General features: G+C 42.5%; 3 protein-coding genes across 4 annotated transcripts; 1 reads left to right on the top strand and 2 right to left on the bottom strand.

Moving 5' to 3' along the window:
• The first annotated feature begins 603 nt into the window (after positions 1-603).
• On the top strand, positions 604-2,801 carry cldni (claudin i). Its single transcript, XM_087809726.1, has 3 exons — positions 604-693; positions 1,443-1,575; positions 1,937-2,801. The coding sequence occupies exons 2-3, from the start codon at positions 1,444-1,446 to the stop codon at positions 2,438-2,440; spliced, it is 636 nt and encodes a 211-aa protein (XP_087665852.1). The 5' UTR covers positions 604-693; position 1,443; the 3' UTR covers positions 2,441-2,801.
• coro1a (coronin, actin binding protein, 1A) lies at positions 2,802-12,181 on the bottom strand. 2 transcript variants are annotated; one of them, XM_087809723.1, is made up of 12 exons: positions 12,039-12,181; positions 10,854-11,056; positions 8,523-8,645; positions 8,338-8,467; positions 8,088-8,269; positions 6,042-6,161; positions 5,875-5,979; positions 5,674-5,819; positions 5,486-5,543; positions 4,298-4,507; positions 4,133-4,235; positions 2,802-2,975 (listed from the first exon to the last, which is right to left on the bottom strand). In XM_087809723.1, exons 2-11 carry the CDS (start codon positions 11,049-11,051, stop codon positions 4,146-4,148), a joined length of 1,362 nt encoding a protein of 453 aa, XP_087665849.1. In that variant the 5' UTR covers positions 11,052-11,056; positions 12,039-12,181; the 3' UTR covers positions 2,802-2,975; positions 4,133-4,145. The 2 variants fall into 2 exon arrangements, with proteins under 2 accessions (XP_087665849.1, XP_087665850.1); XM_087809724.1 differs by having other exon boundaries at positions 10,854-11,077; positions 12,039-12,141.
• Positions 12,182-13,134: 953 nt separating this feature from the next.
• Positions 13,135-23,948, bottom strand: paqr4a (progestin and adipoQ receptor family member IVa). The gene is made up of 3 exons (XM_087810052.1): positions 23,065-23,948; positions 16,772-16,990; positions 13,135-15,129 (listed from the first exon to the last, which is right to left on the bottom strand). The coding sequence occupies exons 1-3, from the start codon at positions 23,336-23,338 to the stop codon at positions 14,696-14,698; spliced, it is 927 nt and encodes a 308-aa protein (XP_087666178.1). The 5' UTR covers positions 23,339-23,948; the 3' UTR covers positions 13,135-14,695.
• Between the last annotated feature and the right edge of the window lie 370 nt (positions 23,949-24,318).

Here is a 24,318-nt window from a genome sequence, read left to right as displayed (position 1 = left end):
CGCGCAGTTAGCTAGCAGGGGATCCAAATGATGGAATATTGATTCTTTTCACTAATTTATTTCACTTATAAGTACAAAAGTTTAAAAAAAACTCAACAATAATGTACAAAGAAAGCAATAATTAAGTACAATAATACGACTAAGAATGAAGAAATTGGTGCCTCTTTTGCATCATCTACCCCTGAGCAAGACTCAATAAAGTACTTCAACTGTAGTTCTGAAGGATCATTACAAGTATTTTCTTTTTCCATCATCAGGAGTCAGAACTTCACCTGGTGAAGAACCAGACTTGGCTTCGGTTGAGTAACTCCTGAGTGAGCGTGTCACGCAAAAGTCTGTCTGGTTTAAGAATGTTTCTTCGGGGGGGGGGTTTGGTGATCTCACAGACCCCTTGAAGACGGACCGGGATCTTCTCCGGGTGACTCAGGTTTCACCTGAAACTTCACCGTCGTCGTCATCCTTGAGTACTTTTCTCTGGTTGACGAAGTTTAAAATGGAGGCGGCGCGTAAAAAAAAGAGGGAAGACAGCGTCCAGGACAAGTCCGGTCTGGTCCAGAGGTGGGTTTGGTGCAACCTTAGCGTGGCCCCACCCCGAGCTGCACATTCTTCTACAAATACCCCTCCTCACCTCCTGCCTCCAAACCTCCAGCATCTTCTCCAGAGGAACAGAAGGACCAGGATCTTCACTGAAAGGTAAAGACTTTTATGCTGCAATTTTCTCATAGACGACCTGAGCAATGAAAGCAAGATTTTCAGAATAAAGTGCACTAAATGTACTTCAAACCTACAAAAAAACTTCTTAAAAAAACTTCAAAAGAACTCAGAAGACAACACTTGGGTGTGTATTTTTGTACTGAACGATTCTTTGTGTAGACATTTGTGCAGATTATTCAAACTTTATCGACAAGTTTGCGTGAACAAAAGAGTAGAATAAATCAAAAATGATGTTTATTATCGTCCACGATGTCGGCGATTCTACGCAGACGTGAAGGTATTTTTATTCGTCGGGCGGCTGAGGGCGTAGGGAGGCGGCGCCCGGGCCTGTCGGGGCACGCGGGGGAAACCAAAGTGTGGCCCCTGGATATGGAATCTTGTGAACGCCCGGTGATCACACGAACAACACACAACAGAAGATTATCTGAATTAGCAAGATGTCCACATTCGTGTCGACACACGGACGGATGCTAACCTAGCGCTAACCCACCACCGAGCTAATGGGGTGATTAAAAAAAGGGTCTATGTCGAATGTTTAAAAACATATTTATTGTTTAAATATCATTATAATGGTCGTCATAGGTTTTAATTAACATTTTATAACAATATTTGAGAGGTTTTAAAAACATAAAAAGTTTCGGAATTGAATGTACATTTGAACAAATAACGGAAACAAAGCGGAGAACCCGGAGTAGATCTTTCTGCTGAAGGTGTCTTTCTTTCTGCAGAATGGGCTCGTCTGGCGTTCAGATCGTGTGCGTGGCCCTCGGGGTCCTGGGCCTGGTCGGGGTCATCGTGTGCTGCGCCGTCCCGCGCTGGAAGGTCTCGTCCTTCACCGGGTCCAACATCGTGACGGCTCAGGTAACGATACAAAAAAAACATCCACATCGTGAACATTTCCTCTTCAGTGATGCTATCATTTGGCTAAGTGGCTAACAGCTTAGCTGTATGCTAGCTCATATCTGCTCTGTTAATTGAACTATTATCTTTATAGTATTAGCACACATCAGCTAAAAAATGCTAGCTAGCATAGCATTTCTAACTTTTCCACTATAAACGTATTATTAGATCAAGGTTTTAGATCAGGCAACTTTTAAAATATCTAAACAAAAAAGCTAACAATTCACGCAAATGACTAGGAATGCTAACTTTTTTCTTGCTAGTCACTCGAGTTGCTGTGTCGTTAGCTCGTTCTCGCTAACGTGCCTGTTTGTGCGAGCAGAGCGCTCAAGAGGGTCTGTGGATGAACTGCGTGGTCCAGAGCACGGGTCAGCAGCAGTGCAAGAACTACGACTCCCTGCTGGTGCTGGCCTCGGACCTGCAGGCGGCGCGGGCCATGACCATCATCAGCTGCATGCTCGCCGGCCTCAGCCTGCTCATCGTGTTCTGCGGCGCCGACTTCACCACCTGCGTGGAGAACGAAGACGTCAAGCCCAAGATCAGCCTGGTGGCCGGCGTGGGCCTGATTCTGGCCGGCCTGCTGGCCATCATCCCCGTCAGCTGGTCGGCCCACATCGTGGTGCGGGACTTCAACAACCCGCTGGTGCCCGCCTCGCAGAAGAGGGAGCTCGGCGCCTGCATCTTCGTGGGCTGGGCCGCCGGCGTCCTCCTGCTGCTGGCCGGCGGACTCCTGTGCTGCTTCAGCCGGCCCAAGTCCGGGGGCTCGGGGGGAACCGCCCGCTACTACAGCAGCAACGCCTCCGCCCCCAACAAGAACTATGTGTGACCCCGTAGACTAGGACACATGTACATAAGCGCTAGTTTTTGTCGTAGTAGTTCTCAGCTAAAATCAGGTGGTAGGGGTTTGAATGACCGTCCAGAGCGCTGAAGGTCACGGGTTCATGGACCAGTCAGTATCTTACCGTCATTTGTTTAACCTCTCATAGGGACACCCTGGAAAGGTCCCGGCTCAACCGAAGGGTAAAACCTCAATTTCATTGTCAAACCTCACAGCGAACCTTTGACTGGACTCGGACTCACTGAAATACCTTCCAAATGCTAGATTTTTTACAAACAAACGTGTGTGTTTTGTGTGTAATGTTGCGACACATTTGTATCATTGTGACAATAAATGTTCGATGCCGTCATGTCGTTGTGTATCTCTTTTATTCATCGTTGTCACGAGCGAACAAACTTATAAATAAAACACAAACTTTTTCTTGTCAAAAATGTACCCGAACTTTTCCTTTTCCTTTTTTTTTTTTTTTTCTCCCAGAATGCAGCAGAAAACATCACAAACAAAGTCGATCTCGTCGAAACACCTGGAGACAGAAAAAACATCAGTTCAGGTTCAATGTGTGTGTCACGAGTACTATGTACAAATACACAATAAAATGTATTAATAAAAACATGTACAAATACTGTACATAACTAAATGAATAAATAAATAAATGTATACATACATACTTAAATGTATAAATAAATACATTTAGAACTACACAATTAAATGTATAAATAAATACATGTAAAAATACAAAATTAAATGTATAAATAAATACATGTACAAATACACAATTAAATGTATAAATAAATACATGTAAAATACACAATTAAATGTATAAATAAATGCATGTAAAAATACACAATTAAATGTATAAATAAATACATGTATAAATACACAATTAAATGTATAAATAAATACATGTAAAATACACAATTAAATGTATAAATAAATGCATGTAAAATACACAATTAAATGTATAAATAAATACATGTATAAATACACAATTAAATGTATAAATAAATACATGTATACATACATACTTAAATGTATAAATAAATACATGTACAAATACATAACTAAATGTATAAAAAAATACCTGTAGAAATACTAAATGTATAAACAAATACATGTCCAAATACACAATTAAATGTATAAATAAATACATGTATACATACACAATAAAATGTATAAATAAATACATGTAAAAATACCCAATTAAATGTATAAATAAATAAATGTACAAATACACTTTTAAATGTATAAATAAATACATGTATACATACATACTTAAATGTTTAAATAAATACATGTAGAAATACACAATTAAATCTATAAATAAATACATGTAAAAATACACTATTAAATTAATAAATAAATACATGTACAAATACATTATTAAATGAATAAATAAAAACATGTATAAATAAATAACTAAATGTAAATATACATAAACAAATAAACGAAATACAACTTCTGACCAAATCATTTTGTCTGTGTATATAGACATTTATGTATTTATATATATTTATTAGTCCATTAAATTATTGATGTATTTTGTTATTTCAACATTTATTTATTCATGTTTTTATACATTTTTATTCATTTAAAGTATTTTATTGACGTGACATGTTTACATGTATGTGTTATTTAGTGTATTTGTACATGTGTGCATCAGTTGAACATACGTGACGTTACCTTCAAGTCTGCTTCAGTGATTCTCCAGCTCGCTCACACGCTTGCTCAGCTCCTCCAGCGCTGCCTTGAGGTCCTTCACTTCCTGTCTGAGGGTCTGGACTTCCTGAGAGAGGCAGAGTCCACGTCAGTCACGGATCGGAGACAGTGGTGCTCAGTGAGTCTCACCCCACAGGCCTCGGCCGGACTCCCTACGCTCGTGGTCTTCAGCAGACTCTTGTGAACTTTGAACTCTCGGGCTCGGGTCGTGGCCGTGAACCCGTCCTTCAGCGAGATCAGAATCGGTCGACCCTCTTTGCCCTGGAACCACTCGTCCGCCTCCACGGAGGGTTCTGGTCCGATGGTGTCGGGGTACAGGTCCTCCTGGAACAGGTCTGACTGTAGGGGTGAGAGGGTGAGAGGGGTGTAAGGGTTAGAGGGGTGAGAGGGGTGAGAGGGGTGAGAGGGTTAGAGGGTGAGACAAATTAAGAGGGTGAGACGGTAAGAGGGTGAGAGGGTGAGAGGGTAAGAGGGTAAGAGGGTGAGAGGGTGAGAGGGTGAGAGGGGTGAGAGGGGTGAGAGGGAGAGAGGGCAAGAGGGGTGAGAGAGGTGAGAGGGTAAGAGGGGTGAAAAGGTGAGAAGGCAAGAGGGGTGAGAGGGTGAGAGGGTGAGAGGGTGAGAGAGGTGAGAGGGTAAGAGGGGTGAGAAGGAGAGAGGGGTGAGAGGGTGAGAAGGCAAGAGGGGTGAGAGGGTGAGAAGGCAAGAGGGGTGAGAGAGGTGAGAGGGTGAGAGGTGAGATGGTGAGAGGGTAAGAGGGGTGAGAAGGCAAGCGGGGTGAGAGAGTAAGAGGGGTGCGAAGGGTGAGAGGGTAAGAGAGGTGAGAGGGTGAGAAGGTGAGAGGGTGAGCGGGTAAGAGGGGTGAGAAGGCAAGAGGGGTGAGAGAGTAAGAGGGGTGCGAGGGGTGAGAGGGTGAGAGAGGTGAGAGGGTGAGAAGGTGAGAGGGTGAGAGGGTAAGAGGGGTGAGAAGGCAAGCGGGGTGAGAGAGTAAGAGGGGTGCGAGGGGTGAGAGGGTGAGAGAGGTGAAAGGGATGAGAGAGGTGAGAGGGTGAGAGGGGTGAGAGGGTGAGAGAGGTGAGAGGGTAAGAGGGGTGAGAAGGCAAGCGGGGTGAGAGAGTAAGAGGGGTGAGAAGGTGAGAGGGTGAGAGGGGTGAGAGGGTGAGAGGGATGAGAGAGGTGAGAGAGTAAGAGGGGTGAGAAGGTGAGAGGGTGAGAGGGGTGAGAGGGTGAGAGGGATGAGAGTGTGAGAGGGATGAGAGAGGTGAGAGGGTGAGAGGGTGAGAGGGGTGAGAGGGGTGAGAGGGTGAAGATGAACTCTACCTTCCGAGGAACAGTCATGGCGATGGGCTCACACTTCCTCTCGTGAAGCTTGTAGAACCTGAACACACACACTTGTGTTGACCACACGTCTACACACTCTCACTGTGTGTGTGTTGATTCTTGTGTTGTAGAGTTTGTGTTATTGTGTGTTTATTTGTGTGTGTGTTAGATGCCGCACACAGACTGACCGGGCGATCTCACACTTGTTGACCTCCAGGCCTCTCTTGGGCATGAACCCCGTGCCCTTCTGACTCTCCTTGCTGCTGTACATGTTCAGGTAGTGAACGTACGGCGCCTCGTCCGTCACCTCGAAGTACCGGATGCTGCTGTCGCCCTGAAACACACACTCTTGTTGTGGGGTCTCCTCACACGGGTTGTGCGTCGCTGACCTTGCCGCACAGGTAGACCACGGCGGTGTCGGGGTCGTAGAAGGGCAGCAGGACGCCGCTGCCGGTGTCCAGCTCCGTCAGGTTCAGCGGCTCCGAGAAGTTCTTCTGCCGGACGAGAGTCGGTCACGGACCTTCTAGTCGGACCCTCCAGTCCCTCGGACACTCACCGGGTCCCACAGCGCCATCTGCCGCTCGCTCATGCGACTGAAGCCGGTGCTGAGGATGTTTCCGTTCGACACGAACACGGCTCGCACCGGGCGGAAGCCTTCGTGAGGCTTTTCCTTCTCCTGCAGCAAGAGGGCGGTAGAGAGGACTTGAGTACAGTGTCAGTGTGTCTGAGAGTGTGAGTGAATTTGTGTCTTTTATGTGTCAGAATGTTTGAGTGTGTGTGTGTATGTGTGTGTATGCGCATGTGTGTGTACATGTGTGTGTTGCACACGCATGTACATGAGTGTGTGTGTGCATGTGTGTGTGCATGTGTGTGTACGTGTGTGTGTATGTGTGTGTCTGCACACTCACTTAGATGACAGTGTGTGTACATGTGTTTCTGCATGTGTGTATACATTTGTATATACATTTGTGTATACGTGTGTGTGTGCACGTGTGCGTGTAGCACACTTACGACAGATGTCGGTGTGTGTACATGTGTATACATTTGTGTGTACATGTGTGTACTCACGTAGATGACAGTGTGTGTACATGTGTGTACATGTGTGTACATGTGTGTACTCACGTAGATGACAGTGTGTGTACATGTGTGTACATGTGTGTACTCATGTAGATGACAGTGTGTGTACATGTGTGTACATGTGTGTACGTGTGTGTACGTGTGTGTACGTGTGTGTACATGTGTGTACGTGTGTACATGTGTGTACATGTGTGTACATGTGTTTACATGTGTTTACATGTGTGTACATGTGTGTACATGTGTGTACATGTGTGTACATGTGTATACATGTGTGTACATGTGTGTGTACATGTGTATACATGTGTGTACATGTGTGTGTACATGTGTGTACATGTGTGTACATGTGTATACATGTGTGTACATGTGTGTGTACATGTGTGTACATGTGTGTACATGTGTTTACATGTGTGTACATGTGTGTACATGTGTTTACATGTGTGTACATGTGTGTACATGTGTGTACTCACATAGATGACAGTGTGTGTACATGTGTATACATGTGTATACATGTTTGTACATGTGTGTACTCACGTAGATGACAGTGTGTGTACATGTGTATACATGTGTATACATGTGTGTACATGTGTGTACTCACGTAGATGACAGTGTGTGTACATGTGTATACATGTGTATACATGTTTGTACATGTGTGTACTCACGTAGATGACAGTGTGTGTACATGTGTTTACATGTGTATACATGTGTGTACATGTGTGTACTCACGTAGATGACAGTGTGTGTACATGTGTATACATGTGTATACATGTGTGTACATGTGTGTACATGTGTGTACTCACGTAGATCACAGTGTGTGTACATGTGTATACATGTGTATACATGTGTGTACATGTGTTTACATGTGTGTACATGTGTGTACTCACGTAGATCACAGTGTGTGTACATGTGTATACATGTGTATACATGTGTGTACATGTGTATACATGTGTATACATGTGTGTACATGTGTGTACATGTGTGTACATGTGTGTACTCACGTAGATGACAGTGTGTGTACATGTGTATACATGTGTATACATGTGTGTACATGTGTGTACATGTGTGTACATGTGTGTACATGTGTGTACTCACGTAGATGACAGTGTGTGTACATGTGTATACATGTGTATACATGTGTATACATGTGTATACATGTGTGTACATGTGTGTACATGTGTGTACATGTGTGTACTCACGTAGATGACAGTGTGTGTACATGTGTATACATGTGTATACATGTGTGTACATGTGTGTACATGTGTGTACATGTGTGTACTCACGTAGATGACAGTGTGTGTACATGTGTATACATGTGTATACATGTGTATACATGTGTGTACATGTGTATACATGTGTATACATGTGTGTACATGTGTGTACATGTGTGTACATGTGTGTACATGTGTGTACTCACGTAGATGACAGTGTGTGTACATGTGTATACATGTGTATACATGTGTATACATGTGTATACATGTGTGTACATGTGTATACATGTGTATACATGTGTGTACATGTGTGTACTCACGTAGATCACAGTACTCTTGCGAGGGTCGATGACTCTCAGGAACTTGTCTTTACAGGACGTGAGGATCCTGGAGCCGTCGTGGTTCCAGCAGGCGCTGTAGATCAGGTCCGTGTGCAGACTCTCCATCCTCACCATCGCCTCGCCGCGCGCCACGTTCCACAGGATCAGCAAGTTATCACAACCTGCACCGCGACAGTCCGGGGTCAAGAGCCTGGACCTGGACCGGGTCGGGCTCACCTGCGACAGGTACCTGCGCTCAGCAGCACGTTGTGGGCGGTGGGGTGCCAGGCCAGGATGCCCACCCTCTTGGTGTGTCCGTCCAGCTTCACCACGGGCGCCGTGAGCGGCGTGACCAGCCCGCCGTCAGGGATCTCCCACACCTGCCACGACAACGGGCGTCACACCAGGATGGAGACCTGCGTTACCATGGGTTACCATCACGCTGCAGTCCTCGGAGCCGCTGGCGATGATGTTGTCGTTGTGAGGACAGAACTCGATCTCCAGGACCGGAGCCGTGTGACCGCAGACGGTCGGGTACGACATGTCGATGCGTCCGGTCTGAGGGAAAACACACATTAATGAAGTGTGTGTAGTATTGTCGAGTACTTTACTCTGGTGTTGTGATAGTGTAGTAACAAGTATATATGTGTAGTATTGTCGAGTACTTGACTCTGGTGTTGTGATAGTGTAGTAACAAGTATATATGTGTAGTATTGTCGAGTACTTTACTCTGGTGTTGTGATAGTGTAGTAACAAGTATATATGTGTAGTATTGTCGAGTACTTGACTCTGGTGTTGTGATAGTGTAGTAACAAGTATATATGTGTAGTATTGTCGAGTACTTGACTCTGGTGTTGTGATAGTGTAGTAACAAGGATATATGTGTAGTATTGTCGAGTACTTGACTCTGGTGTTGTGATAGTGTAGTAACAAGGATATATGTGTAGTATTGTAGAGTACTTGACTCTGGTGTTGTGAGAGTGTAGTAACAAGTATATATGTGTAGTATTGTTGAGTACTTGACTCTGGTGTTGTGATAGTGTAGTAACAAGTATATATGTGTAGTATTGTCCAGTACTTGACTCTGGTGTTGTGATACTGTAGTAACAAGTATAAATGTGTAGTATTGTCCAGTACTTGACTCTGGTGTTGTGATAGTGTAGTAACAAGTATAAATGTGTAGTATTGTCCAGTACTTGACTCTGGTGTTGTGATACTGTAGTAACAAGTATAAATGTGTAGTATTGTCCAGTACTTGACTCTGGTGTTGTGATAGTGTAGTAACAAGTATATATGTGTAGTATTGTTGAGTACTTGACTCTGGTGTTGTGATAGTGTAGTAACAAGTATATATGTGTAGTATTGTTGAGTACTTGACTCTGGTGTTGTGATAGTGTAGTAACAAGTATATATGTGTAGTATTGTCCAGTACTTGACTCTGGTGTTGTGATACTGTAGTAACAAGTATAAATGTGTAGTATTGTCCAGTACTTGACTCTGGTGTTGTGATAGTGTAGTAACAAGTATAAATGTGTAGTATTGTCCAGTACTTGACTCTGGTGTTGTGATACTGTAGTAACAAGTATAAATGTGTAGTATTGTCCAGTACTTGACTCTGGTGTTGTAGTATTTACAGACCACATGACTCTTTCATTTGTTTTCAAAACAAAATATGAACAAATATCATCTTTAAAAGCTGTTGGAGTCACTGTATCCTCTCGTCCTCAGTCATAGTCGGGATCCCAGTCACAGGCATCGAACACAGATATGAACAAATAGAAAAACCTGATTGATGTAAATTTGCTTCTTCATCGTTTAATAAAAAATAGTTGCATCAATCAAAAAAAACCGAATAAATAAAAAAGGAGCATCAGTCTAAAAAAAAGCTGCTTAAAAAAGTTTGCAAAACTATTTCCACTTCAAAAAACTTTTTTTTCTATTCAATCAAAAAAAACCTTTTAAACATTTTTGACTTTAAGAAAAATATTTGTAAAATATCAGACTTTAACACCTTTTTCTCTCCAATGAAAAAATACTACTTTTTAAAACTAAAAAAAACAACAAAAACGAAGTCAACACTGATTTCTTCTGGAAAAGTACTACTAATTTTCTCTTCCATTAAAAAAAACACATTATAAAGAAACTAATGTACTTTGATCACCAGGAAACTGTAAAATAACATTATGCATCAAACCCAGAGAAATGGATTCACTGCTCAAGTGTAAAAAAAAAACACACAAATGTGGTGAAAATTTGTCTTCAAATAGTTATGTGACTCTTCGAGTCGAGTCTCAACATCGTTGACTCGACTCAGATTTGAGTCTCTGACAGACGACTGAGCTCACCTGTCAATCATGAAGCAACACAAGGAAGTGCAGAGAGGAGAGGGGGCGGGAACTAACGATTGATTGACAGGTCTAATCATTTTAAACTCTGAGGATGATTGACGTCTCTACACTCCTGGAGGTTCACTTAAAAGAGTCGCCGCTAACTCGGCGGCTCTACTTCGAGTCTCCCACGGACGACTCAGACCTGACGAGTCGATCGCGATGAAGTCTGCAGGATCCTTCTCTGCACCTCCACGACCACATCCTGTCTGGTCCTCACCTCCTAATATGGTGATAGACGAGCAGCTCGCGGCGACTTCCTCTTTCGGGGGCGGCTGGCAGGATTCGAACCCGCACCCCCCGGCGTCACACACACACACACACACACACACACACACACTTCCAAAAATGGCAACGATGGCGCGCGGAGGCCTTTTACCTTGCTCAAGGGCAGCACCATGAAGGCGCCGCCGCCGCTGGCGTCCACGATCATGGCCACGAACTTGGGGTTGACGGAGCAGAAGTTTCCGTCCCAGGTCATCTGCGAGATGCGCACGTCGTCGTAGCACTGGTCGGCCTTCTGCGGCTGACCGTAGACGTGCCGGAACTTGCTGCTCCTCACCACCTTCAGAGGCATGACGGCTGCAGGGGAGACGAGTGAGGCTAGTGAGGCGGGAGAGACGAGTGAGGCGCGCGAGCGGCTGGAGGAGAAAGAGGAAGTGCTGCTTCTTGCACAAGCGCTTCCTCCGAGCGCTGGTGATGAAACCGTGGCGGGACGCGCGGCGAGCGTTTTGCCGCCGAGATTTGAGTGGCGTTTTTTTTGCGTAGATATCGAGCGAGTCTCTTCGTCGTGGCGACGCACACTCTGACACTTCCACAGACTCACAACTCAAGTCTTTACCCGGAGGTCAAAGGTCATGTAGAAGTTCCCCTGATGTCTAGTAAAAATTTCTATTAATCCTGATGAATTATTTCAACGTATATTACATCATAACACGTTATTTTTTTAAAACTTTTTTCCCTCATTTTACTTTTTGTGTCCGTTTAGAAAAATCTAAATAATTTATAGTAAAATTTGTTTCATTTTTTTTTATTCTATTGGCTATTTTTAATATATATATATATATTTAGAAATATTTGTGGAAAAAAATGGTGGATTTAGGAGATTTAAAAGTTAAAAACGTCAAATAAAATACAATAAAATCAATGTTTTTTATTATTTAGTTTAGTTTAGTTGCAGCCGTGGTGCAAAAAAAAGAAGGAAAAAGTACAAAATAAACTAATAAAATCAAGCTAAACATGCAACAATACTTAAAACGTTGTAGTTTATATCACTTTTTAAATTAAAAATCACTAAATGTTCTTTATATTCACTTAAATCTTTCCAAGAGGCAGGAAATACTCAATACTACAAAAATCTAAAACAAATACATCATATTTAGAGACATATAATTAGAAAACAAAAGAGTTTGATGTTTGAGCTCATGAGGAACATAAGAACTTCCTTCTCGCGTCGAAGCCAGAAGTTCATGAACTAGATGTTGAAGGTCGATGGAACCTCATCAATCCACCGGAGTCACGTCTGCAGTCGTCGGGTCGAGGAAGTAAAGCGGAGACGACTCACCTGTTGCTGAGCAGGACCAGGAGGACGGAGAAGTGAGCGCGGAAGAAGAAGAAGAAGAAGAAGACGGAGGAAGTGAGGGCGTCGGAGCGAAGGGTGGAAGTAGGAGGCGTCGTCTTCGCGGGAGGTTCGAGGGCGAGAAGGAAGTGGATGAAGCGGCGTCATCGGTCGAGGAAGGTCACCTGAAGGTCGTCCAGCAAGACGTTCTTGAGACCATAGTGATCGTCTCGTGGCGACTTTGTCCAAAAAAACATGAAAAACTTTTAAAGAAAGTAAAAAAAATCGACATTTGTTTTTTACTGAAGTGAGTCCAACTATGAGAACAAACAAATGGTGTGTGTACTTGCCTGCTTGAGACCTCGGCTCCTGCTAGGGTTTCGATTCAAGTCATCTGATTAAAAAAAAGAAAACAGTGTCTACGTAACAGAACATATCAGTGCCGGATGGATGAATCATGTTTTTAGTCATTAAATGAATCTTTTGTTTTCAATATCATATAGTTTAGTGTTAAAAACGTAATTTTAGTATTTAATTTAAAATTTGAAATTTCTACTAATTTTCTTTTTTTTTTAAATCACTAAAATGTTTATTTTTACACTGAATCTATGGAAGTATATCAGTGTCATTGGAATATTGTTACATTTTTAAGTTTTAAATGTTGAAATCTTAATTATTTATTTTATTTATTGTGCAAGTATATATATATATATAATATATATATAATTTAATCGAATTATTTCTATATTGAAAGTTCGATTAGTTTATTAATTTATTATTCTTTTTAATAATTAAATTTAAAATATAAGATTCATTTTAATTTATTTTCAAAATGTTTACTTTTTAACACAAATAATTCTATATTATTTCTTCCATAATTATAAAATATAATTTCTGAATATATTTTAATACGTAGCCTTTTAAATTAAATATAAAAATGTTGTTATAATTCCAATTAAATCAATCATTTCTTTTAATTAAATGCTTAAAAAAACACTCAGATCAATTCAAATCTCTGACGATAAATTTCCATATTAATCAATATTGATTATTAATTAAATAAAGGTTTAAAAAAGCACAAATAAAACGAGACAAAAAGACATTTTTAAAAATATAGACTTCAGTTTATTGCACAATCGTTGCCGGAGGAGCGCGAGTCTGTCTGTCAATCACAGGACGGAACACTCGATGACGCAATCGCACCCTCGACCCCTCCCTTCCCCCCCCAGCGTTTAGGTCTGAGCTCTGACGTCACAACTAAAAAAAAAAAAAAGAAAAAAGGAAGTTTGGCTGCGGCGCACATGCTTCTCCAGCAGATGGCGCCACGTCGCAGATATGAGGCGGTGGCGACAGACGGAGCTCACAGAGCTCCTGCAGGACAGACATGACGTCACCATCATCAGTACAGTCAGTGGGGGGGGGGGGGGGGGGGGGGGGGGGGGTCCACCCCCGTCGCGTGGTGGAGGTAGACGGAGGTCAGCTACCGTTAGGGCGCCCTGAGAAGTGGAGAGCCAGGTTGTCGGAGCGAACACCTCCGGCGCGAGAACTGTTCCTTCAGGCCGACGATGCATAGATTGGACCAGCCGGGGTCACGAGGTAAGGCGTGGTCGCCCCCCCCCCCCCAACCCCCCCCCACACCCTGGCTCCACGGTCACATGATAAAAAACATGAGAAGTTTGTAGCGCGATGACATCATCACGAGGGGACGGGGAACGATCTCGGACGAGTTATGCTGACGGACATGACCTCCGTGACATAGACCTGTTTATGAATCAAACGCCCTCCTGGGGTGTCGTTAGCATGTCGCGGCACATGCTAACACGCCTTTAGATTTATTTACACTCGGGAGCCCTTTTTTTTTTTAAGAACCTCTGATGTGACGAGAACTTCGTTAACTAACACCTTGGCTACGTTCATGCATTTCATTCACAGGTGCGTTTCGTTCGGGGGGGGGCGTCGCGTCACCCGGGCGGGTGGAGCTAGACTTTTAATGGGGGTGGGGGGCACGTGTGAGCAGAAGGGCGAGGGGTGCGCAAGCTAGCGGTCGCCCACGGCAACCCGGAAATCTTCCAAGAGACATCCCTGACAAGTTTAGCATCTCAACGGAAACGGACGCTCAAGAGGCGTCGTCGTCGCCGCTGCTAGCATTAGCTGCTAGCATTAGCATCTAGCATTAGCATCTAGCATTAGCATCTTAGCGCTTAACTCGCCCCCGCCCTTCTGCTCGTGACGCCAGAACGCGAGGAGATCCGACGTGGACGTGGAGCACCTTTTGTCGACTGCAGGAGCTTCCACTGATGGGAAACAGGAAGTTGAGAAGTCAGAAACAGGAAGTTCATGTCATGATGTGGGCGTCGCTCCGACAGGTGCGTTTTTTTAAAAATTTTAAAACATTTTTTTACTCGGCCTGACTTCCTCGTTTACGCTCTCGGATCGGATCGTAAACGTTTGTAGAGTTGACGGAAGCTCCTGCAGCCTGCGCCAGAGTGTGCTGGCGACAAATGTTCCATATTCAGTGTGTGTGTGTGTGTGTGCGTGTGCGTGTGTGTGTGTCCACGGATATCAACATTCTAAACGTGACCTCATGCAGTCTCACACCCTCCTCCCCTCCGTCATCCAGCCGCCCCCTCCTGGAGGGCGCGGGGCGGTGCAGGGGGGGGGGTTCAGTCTGACGGACAGTTGTAGCTGTTGATCCACAGCAGGTCGTCCAGGACCCCCCAGTGCAGGTAGAGGATGGAGCCCACCACCAGCACGTGCATGATCTGGTGGCTGTTGCACCAGTAGTCGAAGAGCCCCGGGCGGAAGCGCTCGGGGATGCGGGCGATGTTGATGATGCCGCCCAGCACCGCCAGCGCGTCCATGGTGAGGAAGTGGCGCAGCGAGGTGGGGGAGCCGCCGCCCACGCCCGCCCAGCGCAGCAGGAAGAAGGAGAAGCGGAAGAGCGCCTGCCAGGCGAAGGAGCGCAGGCGCCGCACGCTGCTGCGCGCCGTGACGGCGCAGTAGATGGCGTGGCTGGACAGCAGGATGTAGACCAGCAGCGCCACCGTGCGGGTGAAGGGGTAGCACAGCAGCGTGCTGTAGAGGATGGGCAGCGCTCCTGGGGGGTCAGAGGAGACACACAACACCCGTCAGGCCCGGGGGTCAAGGGTCACATCGAGACGATTTGAGATAAGATGGTCAGGTGATGAACTTTACCTTGACCACAGAGATAATACACAAGTACACAATAATCATAATCAGCGTCCGGTCGTTGTTTTTATTGCCTTGTATTGTATTATTATAGAACTTTTTGTCGACTGCGGTCGTTTAAAAGTGCTTTATAAATAAAGTTGAGTTGATAAACTAAAAATATTTCATCACAGGTAAAGCAACTTTACACTGAAAAATATGATTTTTATTATGTAAAAAAACGAGAGAAAAAACAACAAAATAAAGTAGAATAATCTGAAAAGTACACTTAAAAATGACTATAGAAATGGGAAAAATATCTTAAAATACAGGTAAAACTTTTTCAAGTCCTGTTAAAGCTGCACAATGTTACATTTGGACTTAAAAAAAGACTTTATTGTTACGTTTCAAAATGGGAAAAGGCTAAAAATTAGAGGCGTGTATTGTCAAGAATCTGTTGATACAATAAGTATCACGATACAGGAACAACGACACGATATATCATGATAGTGTAGTAACAAGGATATATGTGTAGTATTGTGGAGTACTTGACTCTGGTGTTGTAGTATTTACAGACCATATGACTCTTGATGAAGTCGTAACTGCTTTCATTTGTTTTTAAACCAAAATATGTCCAAACATCAGCTTTAAAAACTGCTGGAGTCACTGTATCCTCTCGTCCTCAGTCATCACCTGGAATGACCTTGAATCCTTTAACTGCGGAGGACATAACGACTGCTTGCAAAGGTTTAATTGCAAGAAAAAAACTAACAAACGCCGTGAATATTTGCATGTTGATTTAAAATAAAAATTATGAAATTGTGTTTTATTGCATTTTTTATTGCAATTTAAACAATATAAGAACTGTGATGCAAATGAAACCTGGTTATATCAAAGTCTATTGTTTTGATAAAAAAAAATGTTTTCTGTGGTCGTCCTCAACGTACGCCTACTTTCCATCAAATTATCTCGTTTACATCTCGAGTTTTTGCTTCTTTTATTTCCACTTCTATAGTCTATTTCATTGACGAGATGTAATCACTGCTGTCATCTAGCGGCCGTTAGGGTAATTGCAACAGGAAAAGAAAAACAACGTAAATATTTGCTTTATGTTGATTGTAAATAAATTAAAACAACTCGAATTATTTTATTTAATAGACTTTTTATTGAAATATAAACACTAAAATAGCTATGATATTCAAAAATACAATATTAAAATATTAAAATAAAATAATTAATAATATTGTTGGAAAAACTGAGCGACAACAATCATTCATAATCTGCTCAATAATGAATATATAAAATAAATAAATAAAATTTAATAAAATAAACGTACAGCTCGAAAATATCTTGAAAGAAGTAGAAAAATATGTTTAATTTAGGACTCCCGCTTAGATTTCACCCGCATTTTTTTGGGCGCCAAGAAGTAAATAATCGCCGAGGTCAGCGTCCCGCGGTGATTAAAAACCATCCGCCGCTCGGACGTATTGATCGATCCACGAACGGCTAAGAGGCGGATCGATGCGGCTACACCTCGGAGACTTCCTGAGAGAACGAGCGCCGAGACTCACCCAGAGTGTTGATCATGCAGATCCCGCACACGTCCAGCTTCAGCAGGGTGTGGTAGACCGGCTCGCCGCCCTCGTGGTTCATGAACAGGTGGTAGACCACCGAGCCCAGCTGCGGCGACAGGCACGCCAGGAAGTGCACCACGCCCAGCCACGTGACGCTGATCTGGGACCAGGGGATGTTGAGAGGGAGTAGCACCAGGAAGCAGAGCAGAGGGATGCCTGAGGACCACACCAGACGCAGAGGTCACGACCCAAAGATGGTGGACACGAACACAAGACGCAGTGTTACGGTGGTGGTAGCGATGTTAGCCACTAGCTAAGCTAGCAGGTAAAGCATTCAGTTTAAAGTATTCTTTACTTTACAGTGAAAAACAACGTTTATTAGACACTTTCCATCCATCGTGTGTTACGGGGTAATTGGTTTTACCACACTACAGCTAGCAATGTTAGCCGCTAGCTAGGCTAGCAAGTATAGCATTCAGTTTAAAGTATTCTTTACTTTATATAAGAGTGAAAAACAAAAGTTCATTAGCCACTTTGCATCTATCCTATGTAACGTGGTGGTAAATTTCACTTCTTAACAGCTAGCAATGTTAGCCACTAACTAAGCTAGCAAATATAGCATCCAGTTTAATATATCCTTCAATTAAATTACACCTGACAACAAAGTTCATCGTAACACTTTCTATCTATCGTGTGTTACGGGGTAATATGTTTCACCTCACTACAGCTAGCAATGTTAGCCGCTAACTAAGCTAGCAAATATAGCATCCAGTTTAATATATCCTTCAATGTATATTACACCTGACAACAAAGTTCATCGTAACACTTTCTATCTATCGTGTGTTACGGGGTAATATGTTTCACCTCACTACAGCTTGCAATGTTAGCCGCTAGCTAGGCTAGCAAGTATAGCATTCGGTGTAATATATCCTTCAATGTATATTACAACTGAAAACAAAGTTCATTGGACACTTCGCATCTATCGTATGTTACGTGGTGGTAAATTTCAACTCACTACAGCTAGCAATGTTAGCTCCTAGCTAAGATGGCAAGTTTAGCATTCAGTTTAATATATCCTTCAATGTATATTACAACTGAAAACAAAGTTCATCGTAACACTTTCTGTCTATCGTGTGTTACGGGGTAATATGTTTCACCTCACTACAGCTAACAATGTTAGCCGCTAGCTAGGCTAGCAAGTATAGCCTTCAGTTTACTACATCCTTCAATGTATATAACAACTGAAAACAAAGTTCATTAGACACTTTGCATCTATCATAGGTTACGGGGTGGTAGATTTCACCTCACTGTGATTAGCAATGTTAGCCACTAGCTTAGCTAGAAAGTATAGCATTCAGTTTAAACTACTCTTTACTTTATATTACAGTGAAAACCAAGTTCATTACACACTCTCCATCCATCGTATGTTATGTGGTGGTAGATTTCACCTCACTGTGATTAGCAATGTTAGCCACTCGCTAAGCTACCAAGTATAGCATTACGTTTAAAGTAATCTTTTCTTCATATTATAGTTGAAAAAAAACCATTATCTCACCAATATCTACCAAAAACATTCCTATCAAACTGTGCTGAAGAACTTGGTTCCAGAGTTGAATTGATAATAATTGAATTCAATAATTTCTATATTTAAAGGTTTAATTTCATATTTCAATGATTTAATGAAATAGTTTTTCCAATATTATGTTGATTTTTTTGTTTTATTATATAATTCAATTCAATAAAAAGTATATTGAAAGTTTAATTTGATTTTTTTTTTGTGTGTATTTAATCATTAATTAAATTCATATATATATATATCATGTTGGGACAATATCCACACATTTGTATAATGAATTTAAATGTGTGTTCAAAATTATTTAAATTTAATTATTAAAAAAAACTAAATTCTACCCGTCAACGTAAAAAATATTGAGTTCAATCATTCCAAAAATAATTAAAGCTGAAAAAATGTAAGTCCTCACTAATCTAAGAGCACCGTCACTGAAACACTTGAATGTAATTTGACTCTGAAATAGTTGCAAACATCTGACGGATCGTGAAACGCGAGCGTCTAGAATCCTGCGCAGCTGCTAGTTCAACTTTAACGCCGACATCATCAGCGTCCTCTTCTTTTAGTGCAGACGCTGCCGTTTACAATGTCACCGATTGTCCGGTCAGGTGATCTGAGTCTATTTTTAGGGGTTTATCGCGGCTCCTCGGACGCCTGGACTGGACGTCCTCGTGTGGAGCTGGAGACGCGACACGATGTCCTCCCTCGACGCTCTGATTAAAACCTGGATTGAGACTCGGATTAAGGAAAGTTTTGAAGAACGTCTGAAGATAATTACGTGTGTATTGTCGTATAAACTCACTGAACGAAGCGGCTTCTGATGTTTTAAGTGGTCGCACCTAAATGTGTCGTCCCCCATCCTCATCACACACAAGTGAGGGGTAAGAAAATGTAACTTTTCATGATTCTGTATTGATTTTCAACAGCACTGTATCGATTTAAACACACTAAAACACTTTTTTTGGCTTTAAAATCAGATTACATTTTTATTATAGTTTTTTATGGTTAAGTTTAAATAAAGTGAGTGTAAAATATATATATTTTTCTGAATATTTTATTATTTCTAACATGCAAATAGTCACAGCGTTTGTTTATTTTTTTGTGTTTCAGTTACATTTCCGACCGCTAGACGGCAGCGCTCCGCAGCTAAAACGACGATGACATCCTGGCGTCGACTGAGGACGAGAGGATACTGTGGACTCTAGCAGCTTTTAAAGCTGACGTTTAGACATATTTTGGTTTGAAAACAAATGAAAGCAGTTACGACTGAGGACGAGAGGATACAGTGACTCCAGCAGCTTTTAAAGCTGACGTTTAGACATATTTTGGTTTGAAAACAAATGAAAGCAGTTACGACTGAGGACGAGAGGATACAGTGACTCCAGCATCTTTTAAAGCTGACGTTTAGACATATTTTGGTTTGAAAACAAATGAAAGCAGTTACGACTGAGGACGAGAGGATACAGTGACTCCAGCAGCTTTTAAAGCTGACGTTTAGACATATTTTGGTTTGAAAACAAATGAAAGCAGTTATGACTGAGGACGAGAGGATACAATGACTCCAGCAGCTTTTTAAAGCTGATGTTTGGACATATTTTGGTTTGAAAACAAATGAAAGCAGTTATGACTGAGGACGAGAGGATACAATGACTCCAGCAGCTTTTTAAAGCTGATGTTTGGACATATTAAAATTATTCTGTTTCTCTGGTTTTGTTCATTTGTGGCCACTAGATGGCAGTCATAGTGACTGAAGCCACACAAGTTCCCGGTGAAGACTGAGGACAAGAGGATACAGTAGAGTCCAGCAGCTTTTAAAGCTGATGTTTGGACATATTTTGGTTTGAAAACAAATGAAAGTAGTTACGACTTCGTCAAGAGTCATGTGGTCTGTAAATACTACAACACCAGAGTCAAGTACTGGACAATACTACACATATATACTTGTTACTACACTATCACAACACCAGAGTCAAGTACTGGACAATACTACACATATATATACTTGTTACTACACTATCACAACACCAGAGTCAAGTACTCGACAATACTACACACATATTCTTGTTACTACGCTATCACAATACCAGAGTCAAGTACTCGACAATACTACACATATATCCTTGTTACTACACTATCACAACACCAGAGGCAAGTACTCGACAATACTACACATATATACTTGTTACTACACTATCACAACACCAGAGCCAAGTACTGGACAATACCACACATATATACTTGTTACTACACTATCACAACACCAGAGGCAAGTACTGGAAAATACTACACATATATACTTGTTACTACACTATCTGAGGAATTTAAACTAGCAACCTCTGATCAAGATAATCAGAAAATCATTGGTTTATTTCTTTTATTGACATAAACAGTAGAAAATATTAAACCAAACATCAAAACAATCCAAAAGTCCTCGGAGACTCCGACGTATCTTAGAGATTCTGAACCGACAACCTCCCTCCTGACCAGATATATCCTGCTGGAGTTTTGATTCCGGCGCGAGGCAAACGAGGCGGTGTGAAGTCAAACCATGATGATGCCGCACTTCAAGCTCGCCGCGGTGAGGCAGAGGTCAAAGGTCACGCCACTCCCGACAGCCCCATTTGATTCCACGTCAAGCTGAGTGACAAAGTGTGCCCGTCAACCCGACAAACAGCAACTCCGGTTAGCTTGACGTGCTAACACACAGTAACACACACACACATCTAAACACACACACACATGCGCACACACACACACACACACAGTAACACACACACATCTAAACACACACACACATCTAAACACACACACACATGCGCACACACACACACACACAGTAACACACACACATCTAAACACACACACACATGCGCACACACACACCCACACAGTAACACACACACAGTAACACACACACATCTAAACACACACACATGCGCACACACACACACACACACACACACACAGTAACACACACACATGCGCACACACACACACACACACACAGTAACGCACACACACACATCTAAACACACACACACAAACCTCTAAACACACACACGTACACACACACTTGTCCGTGATTGAATGTTGTTTACCTACTGTGTGACTCTTGGAAGGTGTTGGAAAGGTCACGTCCAGTCGAATCCAAGAGTCACACCTTCGCCTTAAATCATTCAAGCTAACGCTAACAAACACTAACATCCTTCAAGCTAACAATAACAACGTTAGCATTCGACTGAATCATCTCAGGATTCTCCGACTATATTTCTGAAGAAAACTTTTAAGTTACATCACAATTTATTGTTTTGATGACAGCCAACAAGCTACAAAGCTAGTGTTGCTAACCGTTAGCATCCCTTTATTAACAAAGTGGAAATGAGCTAAGGGGTTATAAATAAGGTTGTAGCGACGCACTAATCTTGCGACACAAATCAAAAAAAAATTCGGTTCACAATACGAGTCCATATATTTTGATACACTTGAATAATTTTCGTGACAATATTTGGGAACGCTGATTTACTGAAAGCCAAAATATGTCCAAACATCATCTTTAGAAGCTGCCCGAGTCGACTGTATCCTCTCGTCCTCAGCCGGCAATCTCGCGGGATTTCATTTTATTTTATTTCATTTAAATGGATAAAATAAATGAATGAATATATATATTGAGTTTCAATATTTTGCCCCTCTTGAAATTCTTATGACTACAGATGAACTACTGCCCCCTACTGACACACTCCAGTAATAGATTAACAGGGTCAGTTGCGAAAATAATATAAACAATAACAAAGTGAAAAATATTCTTGCGTCCTGCCGTGTGACCCCTAAAAAGTGTTTACGTGCTAATAGACGTGGCATTTACGTGATAGCAGTTTTCAGTAGTAGTAGTACTCAGGGGGTACTTTTCACCGCAGATTTTACGTTGCCATTATATTCACAGATTGACTTTAAGATTTATAAAAAAGTAATTTCCACTGGTTTACAGGTGTATTTTGGTGCGACCTTGACTAAAACGAGGAAGTCAAGAGTCACAGGAGCAGAAGAAAACATATTTTTTCAAAACAAAAGCACCTTTTTTCAAAACAAAAACATATTTTTTCAAAACAAAAGCACCTTTTTTTCAGACACTAATAGTCAATAGAACAGAAATTTGTTTAATCGTTTCTTCGCCGGGCCTCGCACCACTGCTATAACATCAAGTATCATATAGTTTACGTCAAGTAGTTTTCGAGGAAATACACTCCGGGGTCAAGGGTCGTACTTGGTTACCTTGAGAGTGTTTAAGAGCTTTAAACGACCCGTGATCACAGATATTTTTTTACAAGCGTCCAAGATTAGAGATTAACACAACTTTTGTGTTACAAGGTGTCGCAAGAGGAAAGTAAGTAAGTAATTTTTATTTGTATAGCGCTTTTCCAGACCAGGGTCACAAAGCGCTTAAACAATCAAAACAATATTCAATAAAGTATATATTTTAAAGGTCAAGATAAAACTGATTGTTACAAGATCCAGATCATGTTGTGACAACATTCAAGTTTAGAGTTTTTTCTCAGTTGAAACAGTTTAACATGTATTTATCAAAAACAACACCCAGGTTTCTCAGGCTCAGTTTGACGGACTGACTGAAAAAAAAGATCAAGTAAACATATTAAAATATACATTTTCTTGGGATCAACTTCCCTGGTGACCCTTGATGACCTCCGGCTATGACGTCACTCACCGTGCGTGTAGATGTTCCCGAGCTCGTTGTGCAGGTAGAAGAGGCTCCGGACGCAGTTCTGCACGGACGCCACGGGTCGGTACCCGGTCAGGACGTACCTGTTGAACTGCAGGTGCGGCGGGGAGTTCGCCCAGTCCAGCAGCCGCGGTCCGTTCAGGAAGGCCATCGCGCAGAAGAGGGTCAGCAGGACCCCGCTGAAGAGGCACAGGGCGGACCTCACCCCGATGACCACGTTCAGCAGGACGATGGCGACCAGGACCTTGTGGGGAACCATCTGGGGGGGGGGGGGGGGGTGGTCGGGGTCGTGGGGTGTTAGCGCAAGGTTAGCTCGTTAGCTTGAGTCTCTGGGTTCGCTCCTCGGGACCACCGCTGCTGGGGTCACCCGCGGGGCTGCAGGCACACTCGGCCGGGCGCATACATGATGCGGACTCGGTCACTGAAGGTGGCCTTGAAGCGAGACCGCATCGGGAGACGAGCCGCGGGTCTTCATGGTGGGGAGTCCCTTCCCGGGTGATGCGGCTCCCGAGGTCGGGTCGACCCAGCCGATGATGCAGCGATGGGGTGAGGGACCCGGGTGAGTCCGGAGCGGAGATTTGTGTGAGGGAGGACTTGCTTGCAGGGCCAGCACCGGCTACCGCTGCCGTGACAGCGGCGAGATCCGCGCCCGCGAGAGACGCGCCCGAGGAGTCCTGGTCTCACGGTCCGACAGTCGCGTGTTCCAAAGAGGTCCTCCCGTGGGGTTCAGAGTCATTTTTTTAAGAAGTGTGCGGATCCCCTGAACAGTCTCGCCTGGCGGCCTCAGAACCCCTGCAACGCCTCAGCTCCGAGTCAAGTAACGAAGGAGGAACGCGACTTCCGGCGTCACCTTTCAAAGTAAAATGATTTTCGAGGAATGATGCTTAAAGTTCGTTACGTGACATAAATCCACGCTATGAAACAATAATTCAATAATAATAACAATAATTCAATGAATAACAACGCTATGTATGTATAATAATAATAACGCTATGAAACAATAATTCAATAATAATAACAATAACAATTAATAACAACGCTATGTATGTACTGTATAATAATAATAACGCTATGAAACAATAATTCAATAATAATAACAATAATTCAATGAATAACAAACGCTATGTATGTATAATAATAATAACGCTATGAAACAATAATTCAACAATAATAATAATAATTCAATGAATAACAAACGTTATGTATGTATAATAATAATAACGCTATGAAACAATAATT

The sequence above is a fragment of the Callionymus lyra genome, chromosome 15 (genome assembly GCF_982586985.1).
Source record: "Callionymus lyra chromosome 15, fCalLyr1.hap1.1, whole genome shotgun sequence".
Lineage (NCBI taxonomy): Eukaryota > Metazoa > Chordata > Actinopteri > Syngnathiformes > Callionymidae > Callionymus > Callionymus lyra.
Note: the sequence above shows the minus strand (reverse complement) of the source record. Positions and strands in the feature narration are given on the sequence as shown.